Source organism: Panthera uncia (genome assembly GCF_023721935.1).
Source record: "Panthera uncia isolate 11264 chromosome D3 unlocalized genomic scaffold, Puncia_PCG_1.0 HiC_scaffold_9, whole genome shotgun sequence".
Classification (NCBI taxonomy): Eukaryota; Metazoa; Chordata; class Mammalia; order Carnivora; family Felidae; genus Panthera; species Panthera uncia.
Genome location: NW_026057587.1, coordinates 46,276 through 69,766, shown reverse-complemented (window position 1 = coordinate 69,766; position 23,491 = coordinate 46,276). Strand labels below are relative to the sequence as shown.

General features: G+C 63.3%; 1 protein-coding gene across 8 annotated transcripts in view; it reads left to right on the top strand.

Moving 5' to 3' along the window:
* LOC125915025 (nuclear receptor corepressor 2-like) overlaps positions 1 to 23,491 on the top strand; it is a 125,092-nt gene that overhangs the window by 60,466 nt on the left and 41,135 nt on the right. For 6 of the 8 annotated variants that reach the window (XM_049620652.1, XM_049620651.1, XM_049620647.1 and 3 more), the window contains exons 9-14: positions 6,178 to 6,244; positions 11,947 to 12,119; positions 12,999 to 13,092; positions 15,864 to 16,042; positions 19,436 to 19,490; positions 21,811 to 21,909. In XM_049620652.1, the coding sequence (XP_049476609.1) occupies positions 6,178 to 6,244; positions 11,947 to 12,119; positions 12,999 to 13,092; positions 15,864 to 16,042; positions 19,436 to 19,490; positions 21,811 to 21,909 (667 nt within the window). The remainder of the gene's footprint in view (positions 1 to 6,177; positions 6,245 to 11,946; positions 12,120 to 12,998; positions 13,093 to 15,863; positions 16,043 to 19,435; positions 19,491 to 21,810; positions 21,910 to 23,491) is intronic. The other 2 variants (XM_049620649.1, XM_049620655.1) reach the window with 1 other exon arrangement.

Sequence of the window (23,491 nt, the reverse complement as noted above, 5' to 3'; positions counted from 1 at the left end):
CTGGGTGCTGCGGCGGCCTCCAGGGGTGCCGTGTGCAGGGCCAGGGGCAGGGAGGTCCCGTGGCGGCAAAGATTGGGGGCCCGGGCCACTGTGGGGACCATGAAACCGCTTCCTGAGATGGGGGTCGGTGGTGAGGGGCCGATGAGCATCTGGCCCTGTGGCCAGCTGCTGACTCTCAGTGCCTCAGTTTCCCCATCTGCGAGGTGGGAATGAGAGTGGCTTCTACCCGCCAGGGTTGCCGAGGATCCGGTGAGTTACTGCCCCGGGAGGTGCCGAGCTCAGCATCAGGCACGTGGGGAGTGTTCTGTGGTCTTTGTTTCTCTTCCTGCTTCATTCGTCTGCTGCTGTCGCCCGTTCGTCCAACAGATACTCTGAGTGCTCGCTGTGTTCTGGGCCTGCCGTTCTGCGATCTGGTGACAGCTTGATAAGGACAAGCAGAGACACCCCCCCCCCCCCCGCCCCCGTTCCGGCTGCCGTCAGTGGGCCAGGTGGGGGGTTAGCCCCTCCCCAAGGACCTTGCCCTGTCACTTTAATTTCCCTGCGTGCTGGGGCTGCACAGTTAAAGTTAATTTCACGCTTGACTTCCTGCTGTACCAGCAATCTCAGACGTGTCCTAGTCACCTGCACCCACCTCCGCTGCTCTCCCTCCGCCACCTGTACCGTCGGGCGGTGTGGGGGCGGCTGCCCACGCTCCGTGGGGCACTTGCCGCGGGATCTCAGCCCCAGGTCTCAGGCTCTGGGAAGCAGGGGGAGGGGCCAGGGCGACCCCAGAGCGGACCTGACGGGCACTCCGTGGAGGGGCCGGTGTCCCCTCCACAGCACCTGCCGGGACGGCTCTCCGGGGAACCCACCGGCTTCCTGAAGCCCCAGTGCGATTCTGTGAACGGGCGGGCACTGATGCCCGGGGACGGTCACTGCTCTCGTGTGTTGTGTCGTGGCCGTGCCTTTCCCGGCCCTGCCCTTGCCTGGCTCAGAACCCGGGCACCGGCCTTGTTCCTCGTCTCTCCCCGGGGCCTGGAGGCCTGCCGGTTCCTGGTGTTCTCTCCCTTCCCCCCTTTTCTTGTCTTCAGGTCCGATGTCTTCCCTCCTACTGCCTCACTCGAGGGTTGGCTGATTGGAGCCATCAGCCCCGGGGCTGTGCAGGTGGAAAGGGCATCGGGACGCAGGTTACTGTTACAGGTTTTTGTGGACTTGCTCTGGAAGTTCAGAGAGGTTAAGTAACTTCGCCAGGGTCACACAGCCAAACTTCTAGGCCAAACGGATGTGCACACCCACACCGATACCTCTCCTGGGTCTCCAGTCTGAGCTCTGCCCCTCGATAGCCTGGTGACCTTGAGCACGTCACGTCACGTCACTTTGCTTGTCAGTAAGCAGGTTTCAGACCCTCCGTCACCCCACTGGACAGGCTCTTCTCGAGGCATTCAGGGCCCTGCTCAGGCAGACCTTTTCCTTCTTACTCTTCCCCTGCAGTTGGGGGGTCTGGCTGTGCCTGAACGCCCCTCCTCATTCCCTCCCGATTCACCATCACCCTCGTTCCCCTGGAACTCAGTGCTCTCATTTCCCTCTGCTCCCCTGGTGTTCTGCTTCTCCCAAGCCTCGGCTCGAACCTCTCCTCCAGGAAGCCTCCCCTGACTGCCCCACACTTTCTTGTCTTAGAATCCTGTGGGCCCAGGGCCAGGCCCACCCAGGGCCTGGCCGGACGCTCCTTGAACCTCCAGAGTGTCCCTACTGTTATTGTTTCCTCCCAGTTTTTGTCTCTCCTGGCTGGTGCAGTGACAGACGATGAGGCCGACGTTTCCTTACAGGTTGTGCCTTTTTATAAACTCGGACTTTCCCCAGAGATGATAGATATCCTTTGCACCCCATGAATGCCGCCCCCCCCCCCCCCAGCAAACTCATCGCCGTGCTCGTCAGTCGCGTTCCCTATTTTTTTGCCAGAAAACATTCCTAGCGGTGAAGATCAGTCTGCAGTAAGCGATTTGCGTCTCCGATACCAAAACACTTCTTGGGACAAAATAAACACTCCAGACACGTTTGCCAGGAGGGTGGTGAGCAAGCAGACACCCTCAGCCAGGTGGGGGCTTGTGACCAGAGCTGTGCCGGGGGGGCCCGGAAGGAAAGGTAGAGGGGACAGGGCTGGCAGGAGGCAGCAGGAAGTGGGGGGGGGGGCGCTCGCGAATGGGAGAGCCCATCCCCCTTTCGGAGGGGCTGTCAGGCCTCCGTCCCCGGGCTGCAGCCACAAGGGGGTGTGCCAGACCGCCTGATCTTTTAAGAGAAGCTGTAAGTTCGGCTTTTTATGCAACAGCTTCTGGTTTTCAATACTGGCAGCGAACTCAGATGTTTTAGAAAGCCCTGCTGTCCCCCGGGCTGGCTCCACTTGGCGGACCGTGCCCGTTCGCAACCTGCCGCCTCAACATTTGTCCTCTTTGGCAGTCCCCGGGTGCCTCCGGGCGCCAGGCACAGTGCTTGCTTCGGAAGGAACCTCGGATCGGCCGGGAGAACCCCTGCCTGCCCTACGGTAGCCGCGGGGAACAGGGGCGGCTGCACGCGTCACCTCTGCCCCCACGGAGGCTTCTACTCACCGAGTCCTGTCCGGTGCAGGCTCAGCCCCGCCGCTCACAGACTGGCCTTGGCTGCAGGTTGCCCCCAGCTGGGCGGCTGGAGGCCACGGTGGCTTCTTCTCCCCCAGTTCTGGGGGCCAGCCGTCCAGGGGCGACAGGGCCCTGAGCTCTTCGGGGGAGGAGCGCTCCGTGCCTCTCCCAGCATCTGGTGTCGGCGGCCCTCCCGGACGCGCTTTCCTCGTGGACCCTTCCCTGTCTCCTCTCTCTGTCCTCTCGTGTCACCCGTCACCCTGCCTCTGTGTGTCCGTCTCCCACGTCCACATTTCCCCTTTCTATAAGGACGCCGGCCGTGTGGGATTAGGGCCACCCTGATGGCCTCGCGCTAACTTCATGGCCCCTGTGAGGAGCCGGTTTCCACATAGGGTCCTATTCTGAGGCACGGGGGGTTGGGACCCCGGCATCACTGGCTGGGGAGTGGGGACACGAGTCAGTTCGTGACATGCACCGAGCCTCCTGCAAGCTCTGAAGTAGGTTGTGTTTGGCCTCACCATGGCACTTCAACACAGATGATGACGCGGTTTTGTTTTTTTCCGTATTTACTCTAAAATCGCTGGCAAAGACAGTACGGAGAACTTCCTGTGTCCCCACCAGCCAGCGTCCCCTAGTGTGAAATCTTACAGAAGAGAGGGTGCATTTGTCCAAATGCAGAAAGTAACAGTGGGACCGTGCTCGGAGCCGACCCGCTTTCCTTGGGCTCTCCCGGCGTTCCCACCAATGTCCGTTTTCTGGTCCGGGATCTGATCGCGGTTCCCCTTCTGCGCCTTGTCCTGGCGTCTCCGTGGTCCCCAGGTGACGGTTTCTCCGTCTCCCCTTGGCTTTCCTGACCCTGACGCCTCTGAAGGGTTGCGGTCGGCGATTTCGTCGAGTGTCCCTTGACTCGGGTTTGCCTGGCGTTTGCTCACGGAGGGGCCGGCGTGGATTTGGGGGAAGAGTCCCACGGAGGTGACCAGCCGCCCTTCCCACCACGGCAGGTCACGGGCGCGGGCACCTCCTTGTGCGGCTGTCTCGTCCGCCTGTGCTCGGCGCTTTAGGACGCGTCCTGGATCCAGGCTACCGTTGGGGAGGGGAGCTCACCTCCCGCAGGGGAATATCAAAGCACGGAGGGACGCGAGGTAAAATGCCAAACGACTGGTAAATATTCGGGGGAAGATGCTTGGAGGCTACGCACCCGTCCCGTTTTTCTCAAGGTTTTGCCCGTTGCCGTGACATTCACGCGTGGACCTTGCCTGTGGCAGTTGGGGCCGGGACGTTCTTGTGATGGTCTCCCATCGCCCGCATTCTTTCTGCGGTTATCAATTGGAATTCCGTGAAGGAACGCTTGTTCCTTCTTCCTCGCTCATTTATTTGTTCAGTCATTTATTTATATCAGCGCGGGCTCGCGGATATTTATTTTGCTCTTTGGGTTATAATCTCGCACCGGCATTGTTTGTCTGGCGGCTCAGGTTCCCCCAGCTTTGGCGGTCGGGAGCTCAGGTGGAGTCTTGGGTCCTTCTGACCTTTCAACTTCAATTTTTTCCTCTTCGATTTAGCACTTCTCTGCTTCGAGATGTTCTGGGCTCTCGTGTATTCCCGTGCCAGCACTCGAACCCGCCGGCTTTTTTGTTGTTGTTAGAGAATCGTGTTAGGAGCGGAGACCTCCGTGCTACGCGGCTCGCTGTTCTGGGCCCTCCCTGCTTCTCGGCCTTGTCGGCTCCGCTCCTCTCCTCCCTTCCCCTCCCTCCCTCCCCAGGGCTCTCCAGCCACGCGGGCTTTCTTTTGTCTGTTCTTCAAGTTCCCTGAATTTGTTTCCACCTCAGGGCCTTTGCAGCGCCCTCTGCCTGGAGCGCCCTGCCCTCTGGTTCTTTCCACCGCAGGGTCCTTCTGCTGCTCTAGATCTCGGCTTAGGGCCATCCCCGAGAGACTTTTCTGCACCACCGAAGCTGAAACAGCTGTCCCCTCCCCTGCCACCCAGTCGCTCCCCCCCCCCCACCCCATTTCGGTTTCTGCATCAGGATTATCTGGATTATCTTGCTTACTGTCTGTGTGACGCCTCTCAGCGTCCCCTCTGTGATGTCTGGGGACTCTGCCTTGCTCAAGGCTGTGTCCCCAGTGCCCGGAACAGTACCTACATGCAGTAGGTGCTCAGTAAACACTTGCTGAGTGACCGAGGAGATGAGAACGTGATCTTACTGTGCCCCTTTTTCAGATGAGGAAGTTGAGGCTGAGATCACTTATGTTCCTCGTCGCAGAACGAAGTGCTGTGGTCTCAGCCTGTGTGACTGAGGCCCCCCAGTGCCCACCCTGACGGGCACAGGGCAGGGGAGGCTGAGGTCAGCGGCGAGGCCTCAGGGTGGGGAGGCCCCGGGTGACGCGAGGCGCGAGTGACCCTGGGAGCCAGGGACCCATGCCACTTCCACGAGGGTCCCTGGGGGCTCTGAGTCCTGCTGGGGCCGGGGGTTCCGGACAGGGGGTGCTGCCCACATGCTCGCTGTGGCCTCCCCGTCCTTGTTAAGAGGGAACGTGCAGGCGCGTTAGGGGCCCTGGACTTGAGCCCCGGTACTGAGGATGCCGACTTCCTGCTGGAGATCCGCGTCGAGCCGTGGGGACGGGGGACGTTGTTCGGCCTGGGACAGAGGCATGGTGGCAGACCCAGAGGACAGCTGGGCCTGGCGGTGGGGCCTCTGAGGCGGCGGGGGCCTGGAGGCAGACAGTGACCCTCCCTGGGGTCCCTGTGTCCGATTGGTTCCGGGCCCTTCGGCCCCTGTGAGTTGTGTGTTCGGGGAGCTGTGCCCGTCTGTCAGGGCCTGGGGACTCCCACCACCTTGCTCCTTCTCCTGAGGTTGGGGTGCTGGGTGGCTCGGGAATCTCCCGGAGGCCGGCGGGGGCACTGTTTGCAACCTTTGCGTGGGGTTGGGTCGCTCCTGGGAACACGAGGAGGAAGGAGCAGCCCTCCCCGGGGAGGCCGCTGCCACACCCAGATCGGGGTGAGCACGTCCAGGGTCGCCCCCAGGCCCGCCTGAGCCCCAGGCCCACCGGCTGTCCGCGGCAGCACTCGCTTGTGTAGGGAGGCCGTGGGGAGGGGCTGAAGGAAGGGGGCTTCCTGAGGGGTCCCGCCTCTCCGGTGGCCACCAGCCTGTGCCGCCCTGCTCGGGTGACCTCCACTGTCCCAGGAGCCAGCCCAGGGGACGGCTGTCTCCGTGTGGCCACAGGTCTTGGGGTCCTGGTCTCTCCTGCCCGCGTTCCCAGTCTGAGCCCGTGGATGTTTCTCTGTGGCCGGTTTTCCAGGAGGGATCCTGGGTGCGGGGGGTGGGGGGGGCGGGGAGCGCTGACACCCCGCCCGCCCTCGGGACCCTTCTGCATGCCGGGCTCAGCCTAAAGGTGGACGAGGGCACCTCGGGGAGAGAGGGAGGATGCACTCTGGCAGTGCACGGCTCCCTCTGGGGGGCTACAGGTGTCTCTTAGCCCCCCGAGGACCAGTAAAGGGGCACACTCAGGGCTTGCTTTCAGGAAACAGCTCAGCGAAGGACGAAATATCGAAACCCTGCGTACTGACCATTGCTGTTTTGCTCCTGCCTAGAAACCAGGCGATGCGGAAAAAGTTAATCTTGTACTTCAAGAGGAGGAACCACGCTCGGAAACAATGGGTAAGCCATCCCTGGAATCTCCCCGGTCGCTCCCCTGGGCCAGGCTTCCTGGAGAGTCTGGGCCACTTCAGGCCATGCCCACCGGGACCTCCTGGTCTGCAGCTGTCTCATCGCTGTGTGTCCGGGCCGTGGACAGAGGCCAGGGACAGCGGCGACACGGGAAAAGGGAGCAGCTGCTTTGGTGACGTCGGGGCCGCGGGGCTCAGCTGCCCAAGGAGGCCTGGGGCCGGGAATTCTGCCGCTCCTTTTCCAGCCTGGAAGGGGAGAAGGCAGCATGTTGGCCCGGAAGAGCGGTTCCTTGTCAGAGGACCCTCCTTTCCAGGCAGGAAGAGAGAGGCTTGTTGGAAGGCGGGGGGAGGGGGGTGGCTGCATCAGAACGGACGGGGGCGCCACCCCTGCATCATGCCGCGCTCTGGCGTCTCCTCTGGGAAGCAGGCCCAAGGCAGGGAGAGCGTGTGTGAGGACACGTGCTGTTGTGGTTCGGGTGCCTGTTTACATCACTGATGCACGGTGGGGGCGGGGAGGGCAGTGATGGAGGGGGAGTCACTCCGCCGTGTGGGAAGAGCTGGCTCACATGGGCTTAAACGGCACAGAAATTTGTAGCTGAGAAAGGCCGTGGGTGGAGTTCAGGAGTGGGTCGATCAAGTTTCACCTTCACTTCTATGTGTTTTTTTCTCCCCAACTCTGTGTGTTAGTACATCGACAGACGGGTTTCTTTGTGGGACCTGAATGCCTACAGCAGATCTGAGTTTTCTAAGCCCAGAGAGAGAGCTGTCCTGTCTCAGACCATCTCACCAAGGCTCTGATTGGACCACTTGATGGCATGGTCCCTCTGAACCAGTTTCTGAACCCACCCTGTGCTGGCCCCAGACCTCAGTTAGGTCCCCAAAGAGAGGAGACCCTTCTGGCGCAGGTGCTGGGTGGCTGGGAAGCTGGCAAGTGGCGTTCTGGACCCCAGGGGCCCATGGGGTGAGACTTCCCAGCCTCTCCTTTCTCATGTTCCTCAGATCCCCAGATTGTCTGGATGGTGACCAGACGGGGGGTGGGCGGGATTCTTGAAAGCGGGTGTCCCTTCTTATTCATCGAGGTAAATGTGCAGCGAGGACCTGCTGAGAGCCCGGCACAGGGGTGGGCAGAGGAGACGGAGAGAGAAGGGCCACGTGGAAGGACGGGGTGGGTTGGGGATAGCCTGCATGTCCTGGGTGGTGACCTCAGTACTGAATGGGAATGACGAGGAAGGACCAGCTGTGTGGAAATCCAGAGTGTCAGGCAGAGGGCACAGCAAGTGCAAAGGCCCTGAGGTCAGAACCAGCTTGGGTAGGCTGGGACAGCATGTAGTAGGTAAGTCTGGAGTGCAGTTCGTGAGTTGGGGGCCGCGGTTGATGTAAATGGTGTGGGAGCCAGATCACCTAGAAACACTCGCCTTCGACCAGGATGGAACATTCAGATTTTATTCTAAACCCAATGGGACCCTTAATTTACTCTTCTAAGTACATAGTGAACAACATGAAGTCTTTATTTTGAGAATTTTCGAATAGGAGATCTGACAAATACAACGAACACCACGTAGAATCGATCACAGTTCCTTTGCTGCGTGCGTGTGCGCACGAGTATGAACCTTGACCGTAGTTGTGTTGAATGGGTGGGAAGCAGGTGCCGACACCTGGACCCCTCTCCTGGGCACCTCCACATCTGTCTCCTGAAGGACAGGAAGTTCTGTCGTCACCACCCCCAAGAACGGACAGGGTTCCCTGTGATCTTCCAGCCGTGGCCACACTTAGAGCCCCAGTCGCCCTGTCTGGGGGTGGGGTTCGTTTTGGACAGGGTGAAGAGTTTTTGCTGTGGTCACTTGGGGGCCCCTCGAGCGTGGGGTGGGGAGAGTGCTTATTTAAAAATAGAGCAGCCGGAGACTGGTAAGAAACTCGGGTGGCTCTGAGGCCGGGCTGAGCCCATGTCCAGAGGCCCCTGTGTTCAGCGGGAGGGCGTTTGGAATGAGCCTGTTCTTTTTTGGGTAACATTTACTTACTTACTCTGAGAGCAAGAATGGGAGGGGGGAGGGGCAGAGAGAGGGGGAGAGAGAATCCCAGGCAGTCTCCATGTTATCGAGAGAGGAGCCTGACACAGGGCTCGATCCCACGAATCCTGAGATCATGACCTGAGCTGAAATCAAGAGTTGGACGCTTAATTGACTGAGTTGCCTGGGCGCCCCACGCCTCCCTTCCCCCCCCCCCCCCCCACCCCCGTTCCTGTTCTTCTGTAAGGAGCCCAGAGCCCCTGATGCGTTGTTTTCAGCAGGGACGCAGAGGGGTTTGGTCCAGATGGCTCCCCCAGGCCTCTGACCTGCACGCCCCGCCCCCACCATGAGCCGGCCCCCCTCAGATCACGGAGCCCCCACTCCTTAGAGGTTCCAAGGACCACGAGTCAGCTGCCCACGCTGCCCTTCCCTGGGAAGCTGAGTGCGACCCCGTGGGAGGCCCTACCAGTGGGTGGGGTGGCGGTGAGGCTGTGCTCAGCACAGGGCCCCGAGTTCGAGCCCATCCACCGGGGCCTGCCGTGTATCTGGGGAGCGGGGTCTCGCCCTGAGCCTCGCCCCTCATGCTGTGTGAAATGGGGTGGGGTGCAGGGAGGATCGAGGTGCGTGCTTGTGGCTCCTGGCGAAGGGGGCGCGTGTGACAGTGTGGTGGCCGTGCGGGATGGGTCAGGCAGGAGGTGGGCCCAGCGTGGAGGGAGCCCTGTGTCCTCAGGCTGCTGTAACAGACTCCCACAGATAGGCAGCCGAAGACAACGGAACGGCGTGCTCCCCCAGCTCCGGAGGCCAGGAGTCCGAAGTCACGGTGTGGGCAGAACCGTGTTCCGGCCGGGGGCTCTAGGGGGGATCCCAGCTGCCTCTCCCAGCCTCGGGGGCCCAGGTCCCTGCGGTCTCTGCCTCTGTTTCCGCAGGGTCATGTCTCCTTTCCTTCTCTCACATGGACACCCGATTATGTGATTTAGAGCTCTCCCTAACCTGGGATGACCTTGTCTCGGGTTCCTTTTTTAATAAGGTCAAGTTATGTGTAGATTCTGGGGGTCACCTTTCAGCCACCACAGAGGGCACCAGCCTGTTTTCCGCACAGTCTGCCTTTCCGCTTTCCCCCGACTTGTCCCCACTCTCCTTGTCATTTACGTGGCTGAAGGTTTGCTCACCTCTCCCACGTCCCTGCACCTCTGAGTTCCCCGTTTTCTGAGTCTGGGCTTTTCCTGGAGCCGCCCCGCATCAGTGACTTGCTTACGCGGCCCGAGGCTGAGCAGGACGGGGTCGGGTGGGGGGACAGCTGTCGGTCGTCACCCTCAACCCTCACCAACATGAGGCGGGTAGGGCGGGAGCCCCGGCGCTCAGCACAGCCAGTGTGGAGAGCATGAGCCCTGCGGGGGCCCTGTGCGAGGATGTGCCCTCCCCGAGGTCGGAGGAACACGGCTGCCCTGGGCAGCGGGCTCCAGCTGCCCTTCTCCGACGGCACCCTTCTTTCCCCGTCCCGTGGCCGAAGCCTGGGTTCCCCGGTTGTCAGGGAACCCCATTTCTCATCAAGTCCCGCCTGGCAGGGCAGGAGGGTCTCAAACTTGGCTCCGCTGATCATCTGGGGCAAAGCACTCCGCTTCTGGCCTCAGTTTACTCCTCCGTTCGGTGAAGATATTAACACCCACCTCCTCGGGCCCTTGAGCAACAGGCTTCGTTCGCACAGCGTGCTCATCAGGGTGGCGCATGGCGGGCGGTGGGTGCTCAGAACGAGACCTGCGTGGGACCGCCGGGGCCTCGAAGAGCCCAAACGATCCTGAAAAAGCACGGCCGGGAACAACCGCGGGAGTCACCTCGGGTTTCAAAACGCATCACAAAGTTACAGCAATCAGAGCAGTGTGGTCGTGGCACAAGGACAGACCCGGAGAGCAGTGGAGCAGGAGGGAAGAAGGCCTCACGCCCGTGGGCAGGTGGTTTTTGACGGGAGGCCAGATGCAGTCAGCGAGAGGGGGTGGGCTCTTCACACACGGTGGGGCTGGACCCCACTCCCAGCCCCGACGGAAAGAGGCTAATTCGCAGTCCGTTGAAGGCCCCCCCGTGCAAGAGCCAAAACCGTAGATTTGTCCGGAAAAACACGGCGGGGCCTCTCGGTGACCTCGGGTTTGCCAGCGGGTTCTTGGGCATGACACCGAGCGCACCCGCGGCAAGAGGAAGGCGGTGGCGTCGGGCGTCATCAGCGTAACCGTCCGCTGCTCCTGCCGGGATCCCAGGCGGCCCTGCTCCCGGGCCTCCGCGGAGACTTGTGCCCGGCTCTGCCCCGGCCTCTCCGCCGTGAGCCTGAGCCCGAGCGTGGGGCGAGTTTGCTTCCTGCTCTGGGCGGCGGGTCCACCTCGCGGGGGCCCCACGCGGCGGTCGCGTCCCCGGGGTCGGAGGTGCTGCCGTCTCCCACACGGGGCACGGTCCCGAGGCCCCCCGTGAGCGGGCCCAGACCCTGCCCGTCTTTCCCGGTAACTGCGTGGTCTTCCTCTGCTGGCTGGGTCTCCGCGGCGCCTCCTCCCGCTCCGTCAGACTGAGGCGTGGCTCTCCGTGTCCCGCGGGGGCTCTCCGCACCACAGCGCCCCAAGCGGCGTGGCCTTCGTCTGCCGCCGGAACCGCGTCCTCCTCTCCAGCGCGGTCGTGGGGTCGCGGGGGGGGGGGGGCAGGCTCTCCCCCCTAGAAGCCCGCCTGACCACCGCCCGGGGACTCCCGCGCTGCCGGGTCTGCCAAAGACCAAGGTCGCGGGTTGCCTGAGTCGGGCTGGAATACGGGGTGGGGCGAGGTGTCCGGTCACGAGGACGAGGGAGGCATCGAGAGGGCGTTCAGGCGAGACTCCTGGACCGTGCCATCTGTCCCGCACAGCTGTTAGAGACCGGGAGGTTGGGGTCTTACGGGCGGCTTATCGCTGCCCCCCTGCTCGAGACCCAGGTCACCTTGGAGATGTGGAAGCCGGGCAGCTATGCTCCTGCCTGGGCGGGGGTCTTTTCTCTGAGGACACGCGGCGAGCGGCACTGTGGGTAGACGCAGAGAGGGACTTCCTTGTCTGGGAGAGACGGCGGAGGCCCCTCCGTGGATGCTGCTCGGGACTTTCACGATGACTCCCTGGACCCGGGACCACGGCTGAGCTTGAGGCCAGGGAATGGGGAACTTTCCAGAAAGGGGATGCTTTCTAGGGGCCGCCCCAAACCTGACAGACACCCCCAGAGCCTCACGGTCCCACGTAACTTCCTTCCGTGGTGGGAGTGGTCCCTGCGAGTGCTGTAGCCCTTTGCCACGTGACGAACGTGTCTGGGGGACCGGGGCCGGAATTTTAAGTGCTACGTAATGTGATTTGAAGTTAGCCGCTTGTAGCTGGTGGCTTTCGCATCGGACGAGGCATTTCTAGAAGGAGGCCAGGCCGGTGGCCCGTCCCCCAGGGAAAGAGGCAGCCAGGTGCTCAGGGAAGCCTGTGCGTTTTCTTGGGGCCCGGGACTGCCCGGGTCTTCGCGTGCTCCCGCGCGTGACTGTGTGTGTGTCTGCATCTCAGCCTGTCTCTGTGTGCCCGCGTGAGCGTGCGTGCCCGCGTGCAGCGCCGGCGGGGAGCACGGAGCCACGAGCCGGGGCCTGGCGCCTAGGGGAGGACCAGCCGCTAAGCTGGGGAGCTAAGCGGTGCTCCCGCGCTGTGCTCCCCCAGGAGCAGAAGTTCTGCCAGCGCTATGACCAGCTCATGGAGGCCTGGGAGAAGAAGGTGGAGCGCATCGAGAGCAACCCCCGGCGGCGGGCCAAGGAGAGCAAGGTGCGCGAGTACTACGAGAAGCAGTTCCCCGAGATCCGCAAGCAGCGCGAGCTGCAGGAGCGCATGCAGAGGTGAGCCTGGGCTGAGCCCGACCCTCCTCCCCCCACCCCGCCCACCGCCTCTGTTCCTTCGAGATACCTCAGGGGCCTGGGTCAGGAAGAGCCCGGGCTGGTGTGAAACAGCGAGCGCAGCAAGGGCTCAAACCGGCGATGCAGGGGCCGTATCGGGCCCCCGGATGCGTGGCTCGGAGCGTGCTTGGCCTTGTGCTGATTAGAAACTGAGACACGTTTTGGCGGGGCAAGCTGTCCTTCCTGCGTGCCACGGGCTGGTACCACCCAGCTGGGTTCCTTCACGTGGGCCGCGTGGCCCCTGAGGGCAGCAGAGCCTGAGAGGCTGGGTGTGGATCGAAGGCCAGGGGACCCCCCCGCCTGGCTTTGCGGCCAGGTCAGGGTGCTTGTCCGTCTCCCCTGGTGGTCGGGAGGGCTGCGTGGGAGGGAGGGCCCGGCGCACAGTAGGTTGCCTGGGGGTGTGTGGCTGTGCTTTTGCTGTTACGCAGAGAGGTGACGGGCAGCGGGCAGTGACAGTGCCCCTTCCGGGCCTCCTGGACGCTCGTGTCCACGTCTCACCGGTGCCTCCCTCTAGGCCTGAGAGCCGGGTGTGACCAGGGAGGGAACCGAGGCAAAGATCCACACACGTGGATCTGTGGGCTGGGCTTCTGGGGCATCTGAGGAGAGGGCGGGACCGAGCGCCTCGGGTATTCCTGGGTCCGAGCGCCCCCAGCCTGCGGCGGTCCCTGTGGGCATGGGAGGCCTGGCCCCTTTCCGCCTCCCTCCCTGCCGCCTACACTCTGCCCTGCGCCTGGGGAAGTTGTGGGCTCGGTCCGCGCCGTGGTGCCAGCCGGGCCCCCGCTGCCGCCGGCCTGGTCCTGAGGGTGTCCCTTTGGTCTCCAGCAGGGTGGGCCAGCGGGGCAGCGGGCTTTCCATGTCGGCCGCCCGCAGCGAGCACGAGGTGTCCGAGATCATCGATGGCCTCTCCGAGCAGGAGGTAAGAGCGTGGCCGTGACCCTGGCCTCGGCTTCACTCCCCCAACCCCCACGCGTGGGAGCGTCCTGGCAGGAAGCAGAACTCACCCAGTGGCTGAAATCGAGGGGCTTGTCCCTGAAGCGTGGGCAGAACCGGCGCAGGGCATTGAGGCCCGGCGGGAGTGGCCGTCCATCGCCTGCCTCCTGCCCGAAGGTCGAGCCGAGAAAGGCGTGCCGCTGGGCTGTGGCCATCTGGCAGGACGTGGCCAGGAGGGCCACAGCGGAGGGGGGCTGGGGGACGAGTACCCCTGCCTCTTGCGCCTCCCGGTGCCTCCCAGTGGCTGAGCCCAACCGGAAGCCAGAGGCAGGGGTGCCTGAAGACTGTGGTTTCTAGGCCAGCCTCTCGGTGCCCAGACTGGGGGCGGGTGGACAGTTCCCAGCACGCTGACCGTGCACCAGGCCGGACCCCCAGCCCTGCCAGCGTGAGCACGCTCTCCTTGTTCCCTGGGGGGAAGAGGGGGGCTGGACAACCCGAACTCAGCCTGGGTGACCCCGGCCGTGGTCTGGGGGCCCAGAGATGGTCAGGAAGCAGGGAGACGAGGCATTTGCCCTGGGGAAGTGTTGTTGGTAGCCACCTGGTCCCTTCCGGGTCTTGGGGGCCAAGCTTCTAACGTGCCAGGCCCCCACCCTGCTTGTTCCCAACAACACGGTGGACACGAGGGAGTCTCGTGGAAGGAGGGGAGTGTGGCTGCGGTTCGTTGTGGCAGCCCCCAGCGGCACGTGGCGATTTACATCGACGTTAACTGAAAAGAAATAGAAGCGAACCTTCGGTTCCTTGGTCACATGCGCCACACGTTCGGGGCCGGGCAGCTCCGTGGGTTGGTCGCTCCCACGCTGGACGGGGCAGGTGGCTTCTGGGCAGCTCTGCCCTGGCTGCCGATTCTCCTGTGCCATAGACTTAGGAGTCCTGGGGGACAGGCACCCCGTATGAACTGGAGATCTCTAGGCCCTACCCCCGGAGGCTCTGATTTAGCTGATCTGGGGTGGAGCCCAGGACTCTGAGCTTTTACCAGGTTACCCACGTGATTCTGATGTGGGTAATTCAGACTGTCTGGCCACGAAGAGAGACCTTCCTTTTAAAACTTCACGTGGCGGGCGGGGGCGGGGCTCCGGAGCGGCTCATTCGGTGGAGCGTCCAACTTCGGCTCGGGTCGTGGTCTCACGGTTTGAGAGTTTGAGCCCCTACATCGGGCTCCGCGCTGCCCTCCCCCTCTCACTGCCTCTCCCCTGCTCCTGCTCTTTCTCTCTGTCTCTAAGTAAATAAATAAAACTTAAAGAAAAAATGACAAAAGTGCCTTCACATGGTACGTCCCTATTGCGGACGCCATTCGGTCCTCAGAAAGCAGAACTCGGAGAGCCTTTGTCCACAGTCACGCCTGCGGGCTTGCTGTGGCTCCCGTCCCGCGGATGCTATCTGTGGCCACGTGCACATCCCGCAGGGGTGCGGACCTGGGTCCACTTTGCCCCGGAAGCAAGAGGAGGGCGGGGGGCCCTCTCCCCAGTGTTTCCCGCCTGAAGGCCAAGGGCGAGGGGCATCGCAGTTTGATGCAGTGTTCCCGTCCCCAGCCCCCAGCCCAGAGGCCTGCTTCCCCAGGTCCTGGCCACCGGCCTCCTGAGGCTGTTGAGGGGGTGGCCTTTGGGGTGGGTGGTCAGAGGGGGAATTCAGGGCAGAGACTCCCTGGGAGGGCCGGAAGGAGGGGGCCGGGTGGGAGGAGAGACGCCCTATCCTTCGGGAAGCTTTCCACAGTCACGGTGTGCAGTGACCATGCCGTGGTCCTCCATCCGTGCCCCTCTGGGAGGATGGCGGGCGAGATGGTAGTTCTGGAGGGCTGTGCCAAGTGCTGGCAGCCTCAGGCCTCCGGGGGGGCGGGGTCCTCCTGGGCCGGGCGCAGGGCTGTGTGCCCCTGCTGGGATTCCAGATGTTGAAGGAGAGGTTGGCTGTGGGATGCTGGGCAGCGGATCCTTTGAACTCGCTGACCTTGGCCGTGCTGGGCCCTCGCCTGCCTCCTCAGATGGGTAATTAATCGCCGGTAATGGGCTGGCTGCAGAGATTTGGGGAAATGAGCCCAGCCGAGTGGTGGCTCGGAGCCTCTTAACAGCCATCCCGATGCGTCATGAGCGAGCCCGCCCGACTCCTGCCCGCACGGGGCTGGCGGGCTGGATCCCAAGCCGATGCCAGGGCTGGGGAGGGTGGCGGGCAGGGGGTGGGTCCGTGCCCCCCCCCCCCCCCCAGCCCCTCTCCCTGTCCCGTGTGCCCTCGGAGCCTGGATGGCCAGGCCCGTCTCCTGAGCTGGTTTGGCCCAGCTGGCTGAACATCTTTCCTGTCGTGTTTTACGGCAGTTGCATTTCCAAAGAGAAGATTCATTGCCCCCTTCTTGCTGCAGATAAGGCGGCTGCTGTGCTCCGCGTTTAATTTACAGCCCCGTCCACCATAAACCTGTCCGGGGCTGCCTTTAAATTCTTCCTCCGCCGGCATGGCTTGTTATTATTTTTAACTCATCCTTCCCTCTGTCTCTGGCTCCGCCTTCCCCCGCCCTTGTTGGGGACGCTGGCACCTTCACCTGGGCCCCCCTCCCCCACCTGGGCCCCCCTCCCCACCTGGGCTCCCCCCACCCGGCCCCACCCCCGGGCCCCCCTCGCTGGCAGGGCCCCTCCCGCCCCTCCCCCGCCCTGTCCCCGGGCCACCCCCCTGGAGCCCTCTGAGCCGGGCCCCCCTGCCCTGTCCTCCCTCCAGAACCTGGAGAAGCAGATGCGCCAGCTGGCCGTGATCCCGCCGATGCTCTACGACGCTGACCAGCAGCGCATCAAGTTCATCAACATGAACGGGCTCATGGACGACCCCATGAAGGTGTACAAGGACCGCCAGGTCATGAACATGTGGAGCGAGCAGGAGAAGGAGACCTTCCGGGAGAAGTGAGTGGCCCCTGGCCGGCCGTGGGCCTCCGCGGACCCCTCCTCCCTCTCCTGTCCCGGGAAGCACTACCTGGTGAGGCGCGGACGGGCTCCCTGGGGCCGCTGTGACAAGGGACCACGGCCGGGTAGCTGGCGGCAACAGGAAGTTTGTCCCCACTCCAGCGCCGGAGGCCACAAGTCCAAGATCAAGGCGTCCTTGATCAGGGTTGGTTCCTCCCGGAGGCTCTGAGGGAGGCGGCCCCCTGCCCCTCCCCCGGCCTCGGGGGCTCCCGGCCACCTTCCTCCTCCCGTGGCTTGTGCGCACGTCGCTCCCTCTCTGCCTCTGTCTTCACGTGGTCTTTCCCGTGTGTCTGTCTGTGTCTGCCTTTTCTGTAAAGACCCCGGCCGTGTCGGATACAGGGCCCACCCTACTCCCGTGTGACCCGTCTTAACTGGTTGCTTCCTTAGAGAACTCCTTTCCAAATCCGGTCACATTGGGAGGGTCTGGGTGGACGTGAAATTCGGGGGACGCTGTTCAGCCCGGTACAAAGTGTCCAGGGCAGCCTTATGTGAAACTGGGCTCTGTGGGTGGGGAGGACGAGGCCAGAGGATCTCGGAGGTTGGGCCGGAGGGTAGGGGTATGTGGCTGGCCGATGGCCCTTTGGTGTCATTTTGAAAGCGGCTGTTCGTTGAGCACGTGTTCCTTCCCAGACACCGTGCAGATGTGTTTTCAGGGGTTTTGTGTGTTTGTGCCTCTTATGCCTCATAAGAGCATCATCAAGCCATCGTCATTACACAGGTTAGGAAACAGAGGCTCAGAGAGGGGAAGACACTTAAGGAGGGCCACACAGCTCACAAACGGTGGAGGACGGAAGGTGGACAGAGGGACTCAGACTCCCCCAGCTCCAGGGCAAGGGCTCAGCTGCGGTGAAGAGGCTCATTGGGGAGCGGGAGGGGGCCAGGGAGCCGGAGAGCTTTGGAGAGCAGAGGCAGGAGTTGAATGCCAACAGATGAGGCCTGGGGTTTCCAAAACGAAAAGAACAGAACGACCCGAGTGTTTGGGGGAGACAGGTGAGGAGCTGGTAGGTGGATAAAATCCTCATCCCCTCCACTAAACTCAGAAGTTGTATCCCATGGACCCGTGGACCCACGTGCCGGGCAGAGAGCCCCGTGAGCTGAGCGGGCGGGAAACTCAGGCACGGGCGGAGGACTCCACGCTTGGCCAGAAGGGGGTGTCGGAAACAGATTCTGCCTCCAGAGAAGGCCTCGTGGCCAGGGGACGCGACCACGTTCTGCAGCCACCTGCCGTGGGGCCGGCCGGGGCCTGGGGCTGTCTCTGCCCTTTGCGGGGTCAGGTGGCCCAAAGTGCCTGGGGGGGCCCTGGGGCAGTGATGATTCTGGGTGGTGGGCAGTGCAGGGGTGATGTGGCCGCACCAGAACGGGGAGGTGCAGGAGGAGTGACTGATGAGGGTCGTGGCAGGAGACTGTATTTTCTGGACTAGCTTTTGATGATGGAAATTCTAAAACATCCGTGAAACTAGAGGGACGGTTGAAGGAGGGCCCGAGTGCCTAGCACAGCCTCAGCACCGCGGGGAGCAGGGCCCAGGGGCTTTTGGGGTTGAGTGCTAAGAGGCAGAAAACTCCGTGCCTCGGTGGCTCGTTTCTAAGTCCTCACAACCACAGATGTGGTCGTGCCACAGTCAGGTCCCGCGGGTACCCTGTCGTCTCATTTTAAACCAGTGACGGACCACAGGCACGGATGTTAGCACTTACCGCCACGTTAGGTGTTTAAATTCCCCCTGCACCTTTGATGTGTTTATTTATTTACGCTTTCTTTAAAACGAACAGACAAACAAAAGAGAGGTGCTTCTGGGGTGTTTTCTGTGTTTCATTCTTTCTGGAGAGTTCACGTTTGCTCGTCTCACCTAATGATTTCATTGTTAATTCAGAAGAGTGGGGCACCCGGGCTGGGCTGCTGTCTGCTGAGCCTCCGCTTGGTGCCACGTGTCCTTCCGGGAGAGTGGTCTCGGTCAAGGTTGTCAGTGCAGGACTGATGGCTCTCGGGCCTCCGGAAGTCACGCGCAGTGGCCTAGAGCCCCACCGCTGACAGGCTTTGTCACCCCCAGCAGCCGCGCCGCTTCTCTGAGCCTCAGTTTCCACATCTGCAAAGTGGGTATAGCAACGGTGCTTCCCTTGTTTAGCTGCCGAGAGGTGCCCAGTGTGCAGGAAGTTCTCGGTAATCGTTGGCGGAAGATATGGATACAGGTGCAGGTTGGAGGGCGGTGGGAGAGGTGAGCTAGGGGGTTCCCAGGATTGACACCTGATCTCCTGGGACTCCGTCTCTCCTAGGGGAAACTCCGAGGAAGGGATCTAGGTGGGAAGGAAATGTCACTGGGGCAGGGAGAGGGAGGGGAAGGGGACTCTGTCTGGAAAAGAAGGGCGTTAGGCTGGCTCCAGCTTTGCAAGCTGCCTGAGGCAGGATCCCAGGCGGGGAGGCCTGCCACTCTGACTCTTGGCTTCCTCCTGGAAGAGAGAAGAGGCCGTTCCGGATTCTCCGGTGTCTGGTTGGGGAGCAGGGGAGGGGCCCGCTGGCCTCCCGCCCAGCCATCTGGAGGGCCTGGCGGGAGAGCACCGGGCGCTGGCCCGGGCTCCCTCGTGGGACCCGGGGCCCCCGCCTCGCCAGTGGCTCCTTCTCTCCCCGGAGGAGGCTGCGTGGCTAGTGGCGCATTGTGGGGACCGGCAGGCCGAGGCTGGGCCGGGGCCAGGGACCCCACCCAGCATCCCTGGGGCCCCCGCGGCCGTGACCCACATCTCCGCCCCCGCTGCCCGCCTGCTCCCGTGGCCCTGACATTTCAGCCTTGCCGAGTCTTTCCCAGTAATTCTGCCGGCTTCGCGGGAAGCCCGTTGGTGGGGTGCCAGCACCCCGCACCCCCTCCGGCGTGAGCCCTTTCTTGCCGCCTCCCCGCGGGCACGCAGAGCCCCAGCTCCCCGCTCTCCCGGGGAGGCTGGCGGTTCTCGGCCTGACCTGTGGCCTGGCTGCGGGGGCCCGCGTGGGCCGGGCGAGGCCCAGCTTCCCAGACCCGGCCGGAGATAGAAACAAAGGCATTTTTTACAAGGGGGGGAACCCCACCAAAGAGCTGCGTGCAGTGTCCTCATTTTTCCTGGAAGCCGCCTCCAGCAGGACAAACAAATATATTTTCAAAGGCGCTAAAACCAGTGACTCACTCCAAGGAACGCCCTCTCTCACCCTCGCCCGCCCGCCCTTCCCACACCCCCCTGGGCTTAATTGCTTCGAGTGGGGCGTCGCCCGTCCAGCCGGGCCCTCGGAGATGGCAGGCGCCCGTGTGCTCGGCGCCCACCCAGCCGGGAAGCCCCCCGCGGCCGGGCCTCACGCCCGCCCTTCTCCTTCCGCAGGTTCATGCAGCACCCCAAGAACTTCGGCCTGATCGCATCGTTCCTGGAGAGGAAGGTGAGTCGCTGCCCCCACGCCCAGACGCCGGCCCGGCCACCCTGCCCGCTCCGCGCCTCTCCGGGGTCCGCTCCGGTGGGCGGCCCCTTGCCCTGGCGCCCAGGGCCCTCCCTCCCTGCCCGCAGAGCTTGCCCCTTGCTCTGTCTGTCCCTCCTCCCCTCCTTCCCCCCTCACTCCTCCTGCTCCCTCCTCTGAGAAGCAGCCGCAGGCCCCGCCCCTGCTGGCCCAGGAGGCGGAGCACCAGGCCCAGAAACCCGGGAGAGCTGTGCACACCGGCCTCCCCGGCCAGCGCCTCGGACGTGGCAGCGAGCGTCCCTGCGGATTGGGCACAGGTTCTGGGAGCCATGCTGTGCCTGGCGCCCCAGTTACGGCTTTATAGGCGAGGGTGGCGTTCTTCCAGGGGGTTGGGCCCTCCGAGGGCCGCTCTGTGCTTTCCGACACCCCGGATGCCAGCCAGGCGTGTGGCCAGTAAGTCCTCATCCCGCCGGGACGAACATTCCTGTAGAGCTGCTGCTCAAACCCGAGCTCGCCCCCAAAGCCAGCCCAAGGCAGGGCCCCTTTTCACTCCCGGCTGCCACTCTGCACCCTTCGTTGGGCTGGGCAGAGCCCGGAGAAGCTGGGCGGGGTCCGGATGAGACCCTGTGCCGTCGGGCGGAGCGGGAAGGGCGTCCAGCAAGGCTGACTTCTGGGGCTGCTGTCCCCGGGGGGTTTTACGCCGCACTCCCTTGAATCAGGTTCTTCAGAGGCGGGGGCACCTGCCCACGCCCAGCCCTACGACATGCCCAGCTGCTGGAGGCCTCATGCTTTTCAGTCGAGGGAGGGCCGTCTGGGCAGGAGCCACGCAGCTATTTTAAAGTTGAACAGTTGTTCCCAGTGTCTGCCCTTAATGAGCTGATAGCCATAGGAGGAGGCAGACGAGGCAACGCGGGGAGATGAAATCTCTCTGTGCCTGAAAAACGCGCGTGGGGAAGCAAGCCCTGTAAATAGCCTTCCTCTGAGTTCGTGACGGCTCTGTGCTGGGGGTGTGGACAGTCCGGGGGGCTCTAGGTCAGGGCTCCTCAGGGATGGAGGTGAGGGTTTCAGAAGCCTGTCATTGAACAGAATTGCTTGGGAACCGGGGAATCAGGGTCTCTACACTGGAGAGTAGACCTTAGGGTGTATTTTGACTGAGAGGCAGCTCAGGACGGGACTTCAGTAGAGCTTCCAGAAGGGTCTGAAGCAGGGATTGCCAACTGTGCTCCGTGCCTTTGGGGAGAGGCGTGTTCTGAGCGAGGCCGATGGCCGGCTGGGGGCTCGGTGGGCCGGCCAGCCTGTGCCCGTCTGCGGGGGCAGCTGCTGCTTAGGGCCGGCTCCCTGTCGTCCGGCGCGGAAGGCGCGCCCCCGAACCGTTCAAGGGCACGTCGGGCACCCCCGTCGCCCGACTTGCAAATACTGGCGTCCGATGATTCAGTGGTTTTCTCCACGCTCGCGCGGGCCCCCGTTGGTGGGCCAGGTTTACCAGGGCAGTAGCCTCTGCCCACGTGTATTCTGGGAGGGGGCAGAGGCCCCGGGGCTTGAGGCCCAGCCTGCCTCCGCACCCAGCGGCCCTCACCTCACGGAACGGCCTCCAGAGGCTCCCAGTCTTGGCTCCCGCTCTGAGCACCACGGCGACATCTGACGTCCTGTCCGTCACGGCTGCCAGCGTCAGCCAGCTGTCACCTGGAGTGGCCTGTGGTCACAGGTGGCAGGCACGGCCGTGCTGATTCTGTTTGCGCTGAGGATGTCGTCTTACGGGTCCCATTTGGGCAAGAGGTGGTGGGGTTCGGGGCGGGCCAGTCGCTTAATCAGCAGGTGGCTCCAGGGTTCAGACCCAGGGTGGTGTGGAAAAGACCAAGGCAGAGACGCTCATAAACGTCCCAAGAGGCGAAGGGTCGCTTGGGGACGTTACAGTCCGGCTGGGTCACGGGGCTCAGCACAGGGTACTCGGGGCCCCGGGGGTTGGGGAAGAAGGAGCTGGGCTGAGAGAAGGGAGACCCAGGCCCGACTCGGGCACACTTTGAGTTTATGCAGCTGGGAGTCGGAGGGCCTGGGGAGGCAGGCGACCCCTCGTTGTCGCCGTCCTCGACGGCGGGGGTCGGCGGGCCGGGTGACACGCCCGCAGTGTGTACCGTGTGCCGGGCGCCGTCCTGAGGGCTCTGTCCTCGCGGCCGCTCTCTCAGACACGCGCTCAGCATCCCCTTCACGCCGCCGAGAAGGTGAGGTGAGCGGCCGGATGCGGAAGAGGCAGGATTTGAACCCGGGCCTCTGGCTCCTGGCCGCCTGTTCCCTCTGTGTCCCGCAGACCGTGGCCGAGTGTGTGCTTTATTACTACCTGACCAAGAAGAACGAGAACTACAAGAGCCTGGTGAGGAGGAGCTACCGACGCCGAGGCAAGAGCCAGGTGAGAGGCGGGAGGGCTGGGCTCTGGGGGCTGGTTCCCGGCGTGCCCTGCGGCCGTTGGCGGGGGGGGGGGGGGCGTGTGACCGTCAGCGCGCGGGCTGCTGCGCGGCGGGCTCAGGCCCCCTCGGGGGTGGCCGGGAGACCCTGTCTGGGGGTGTTCGGCGAGCGCCAGGAGAAAGACCGCTTCCGTTTCCTAGCCTGGAAAATTCTCGAACTCCTGGCTTGGTGAATCGTGATCCCTGTGCTGAAAAGGGCCACGTCCCTAGAGTAAGGACGGGGTTCTCCGGGTGACTCGGGCCGGTTCACACACAGCACGTTTAAAAACCGATTACGATTTACCGTTCTGCGTCCCTGAAAGCAAAAGGCAGCCAGTCTGTCAGACGTGACTGCTGGGGAGGAGACCGAAGGACCATTTACCTTAAAGCACGGTTTGGCAAGCTATGGCTTGCAGGCTAAGTCCGGCCCACCACCTCTGTCTGTGAGTAAAGTTTTATCGACACGCAGCCACGTCCGCCCGTTTCCCTGTTACCGTGGCAGCTCGCCTGTTAGCAGCAGCAGAGGGGAGCAGTCCCGACAGAAACCGCAAGGCCTACGATCCGTACCGCCTGGTCCGGTACGGAAAATACCTCTGGGTTAGAGAGACGAGGAGTTGGTTTGAAGGCGTGTTCAGCAAATAATGGTGAAGACGGTGGGGGTCCGTAGGGGGTCAGGCAGTGGGGGTCAGTATGAAAGGGGGCTCCGAGGTGATCGTGTGGGAAACGGAGGGACGGCACGGATTTGTTTCACGGCTGGGCCGTCGACAGTCAGCCGAGGGCAGGTGCTGGGAGCACGTGGCTCCGGGAGGAGGTCGGCTGGCGCTGCCCTAGGAGGGCTCCAGGCCGGACGTGCGTGCGGAGGCCCTCGGGGGTGTGGCCGTTGGGTGCAGCCGGGAGCAGGCGGAGTCGTCGCCCTCCTGGGGCCTCTGGCCTGGGGCGCCCGGGAGTAGTGGGGGCTGGGACGAGAGGGTCCGGAAGCTCTCTCTCCAGCGGGTGCTCCCTGACGCGGCGTCTTCCCTTCCCCGGGCCGCCCAGGACAGGGTCCTGAGTCATCGCGCTCAGCCATCTGCAGTGGGGGCCCGGTGCCCACTGCGACACCCCCACTTTGCGGTCAGGGGTCCCCCAGACGGGTTCCCAGCCCACGTCCCTTTCCTCCTCTCTTGCCTTCTGGGAAGTATGCTTCGGCGGCACGGACCCACTTTCCTGTTGGCCAAGCCACACGGGGTCCCGGGAGCGAGTTTGTTGTTAGACTAAGTGCCCCCTCCCCCCTCCCCCCGCCACACTCGGGCCCGAGCTTTGGTTCTCACCGGCTGGGTCGTTGAAGCGTGGCGACGTTCGGTCCCGCGGACGGGCTTTGCCTTCAGTGTTGTGTGGCCACAGCTGCCCGGCCGGCTTGCCCATCTAACAGATGTGGAAAACCAAGGCTTGCTGGCCTGGAGCCGTTTCACTGCAAAGAGAAACTGAAGTGCCGTTGGGAATTTTCTAGATGGAGAGGCTCAAACTCGCATAAATTCCAGGCAGGGGGCACGAATGTGCTGAGGCAGGAGG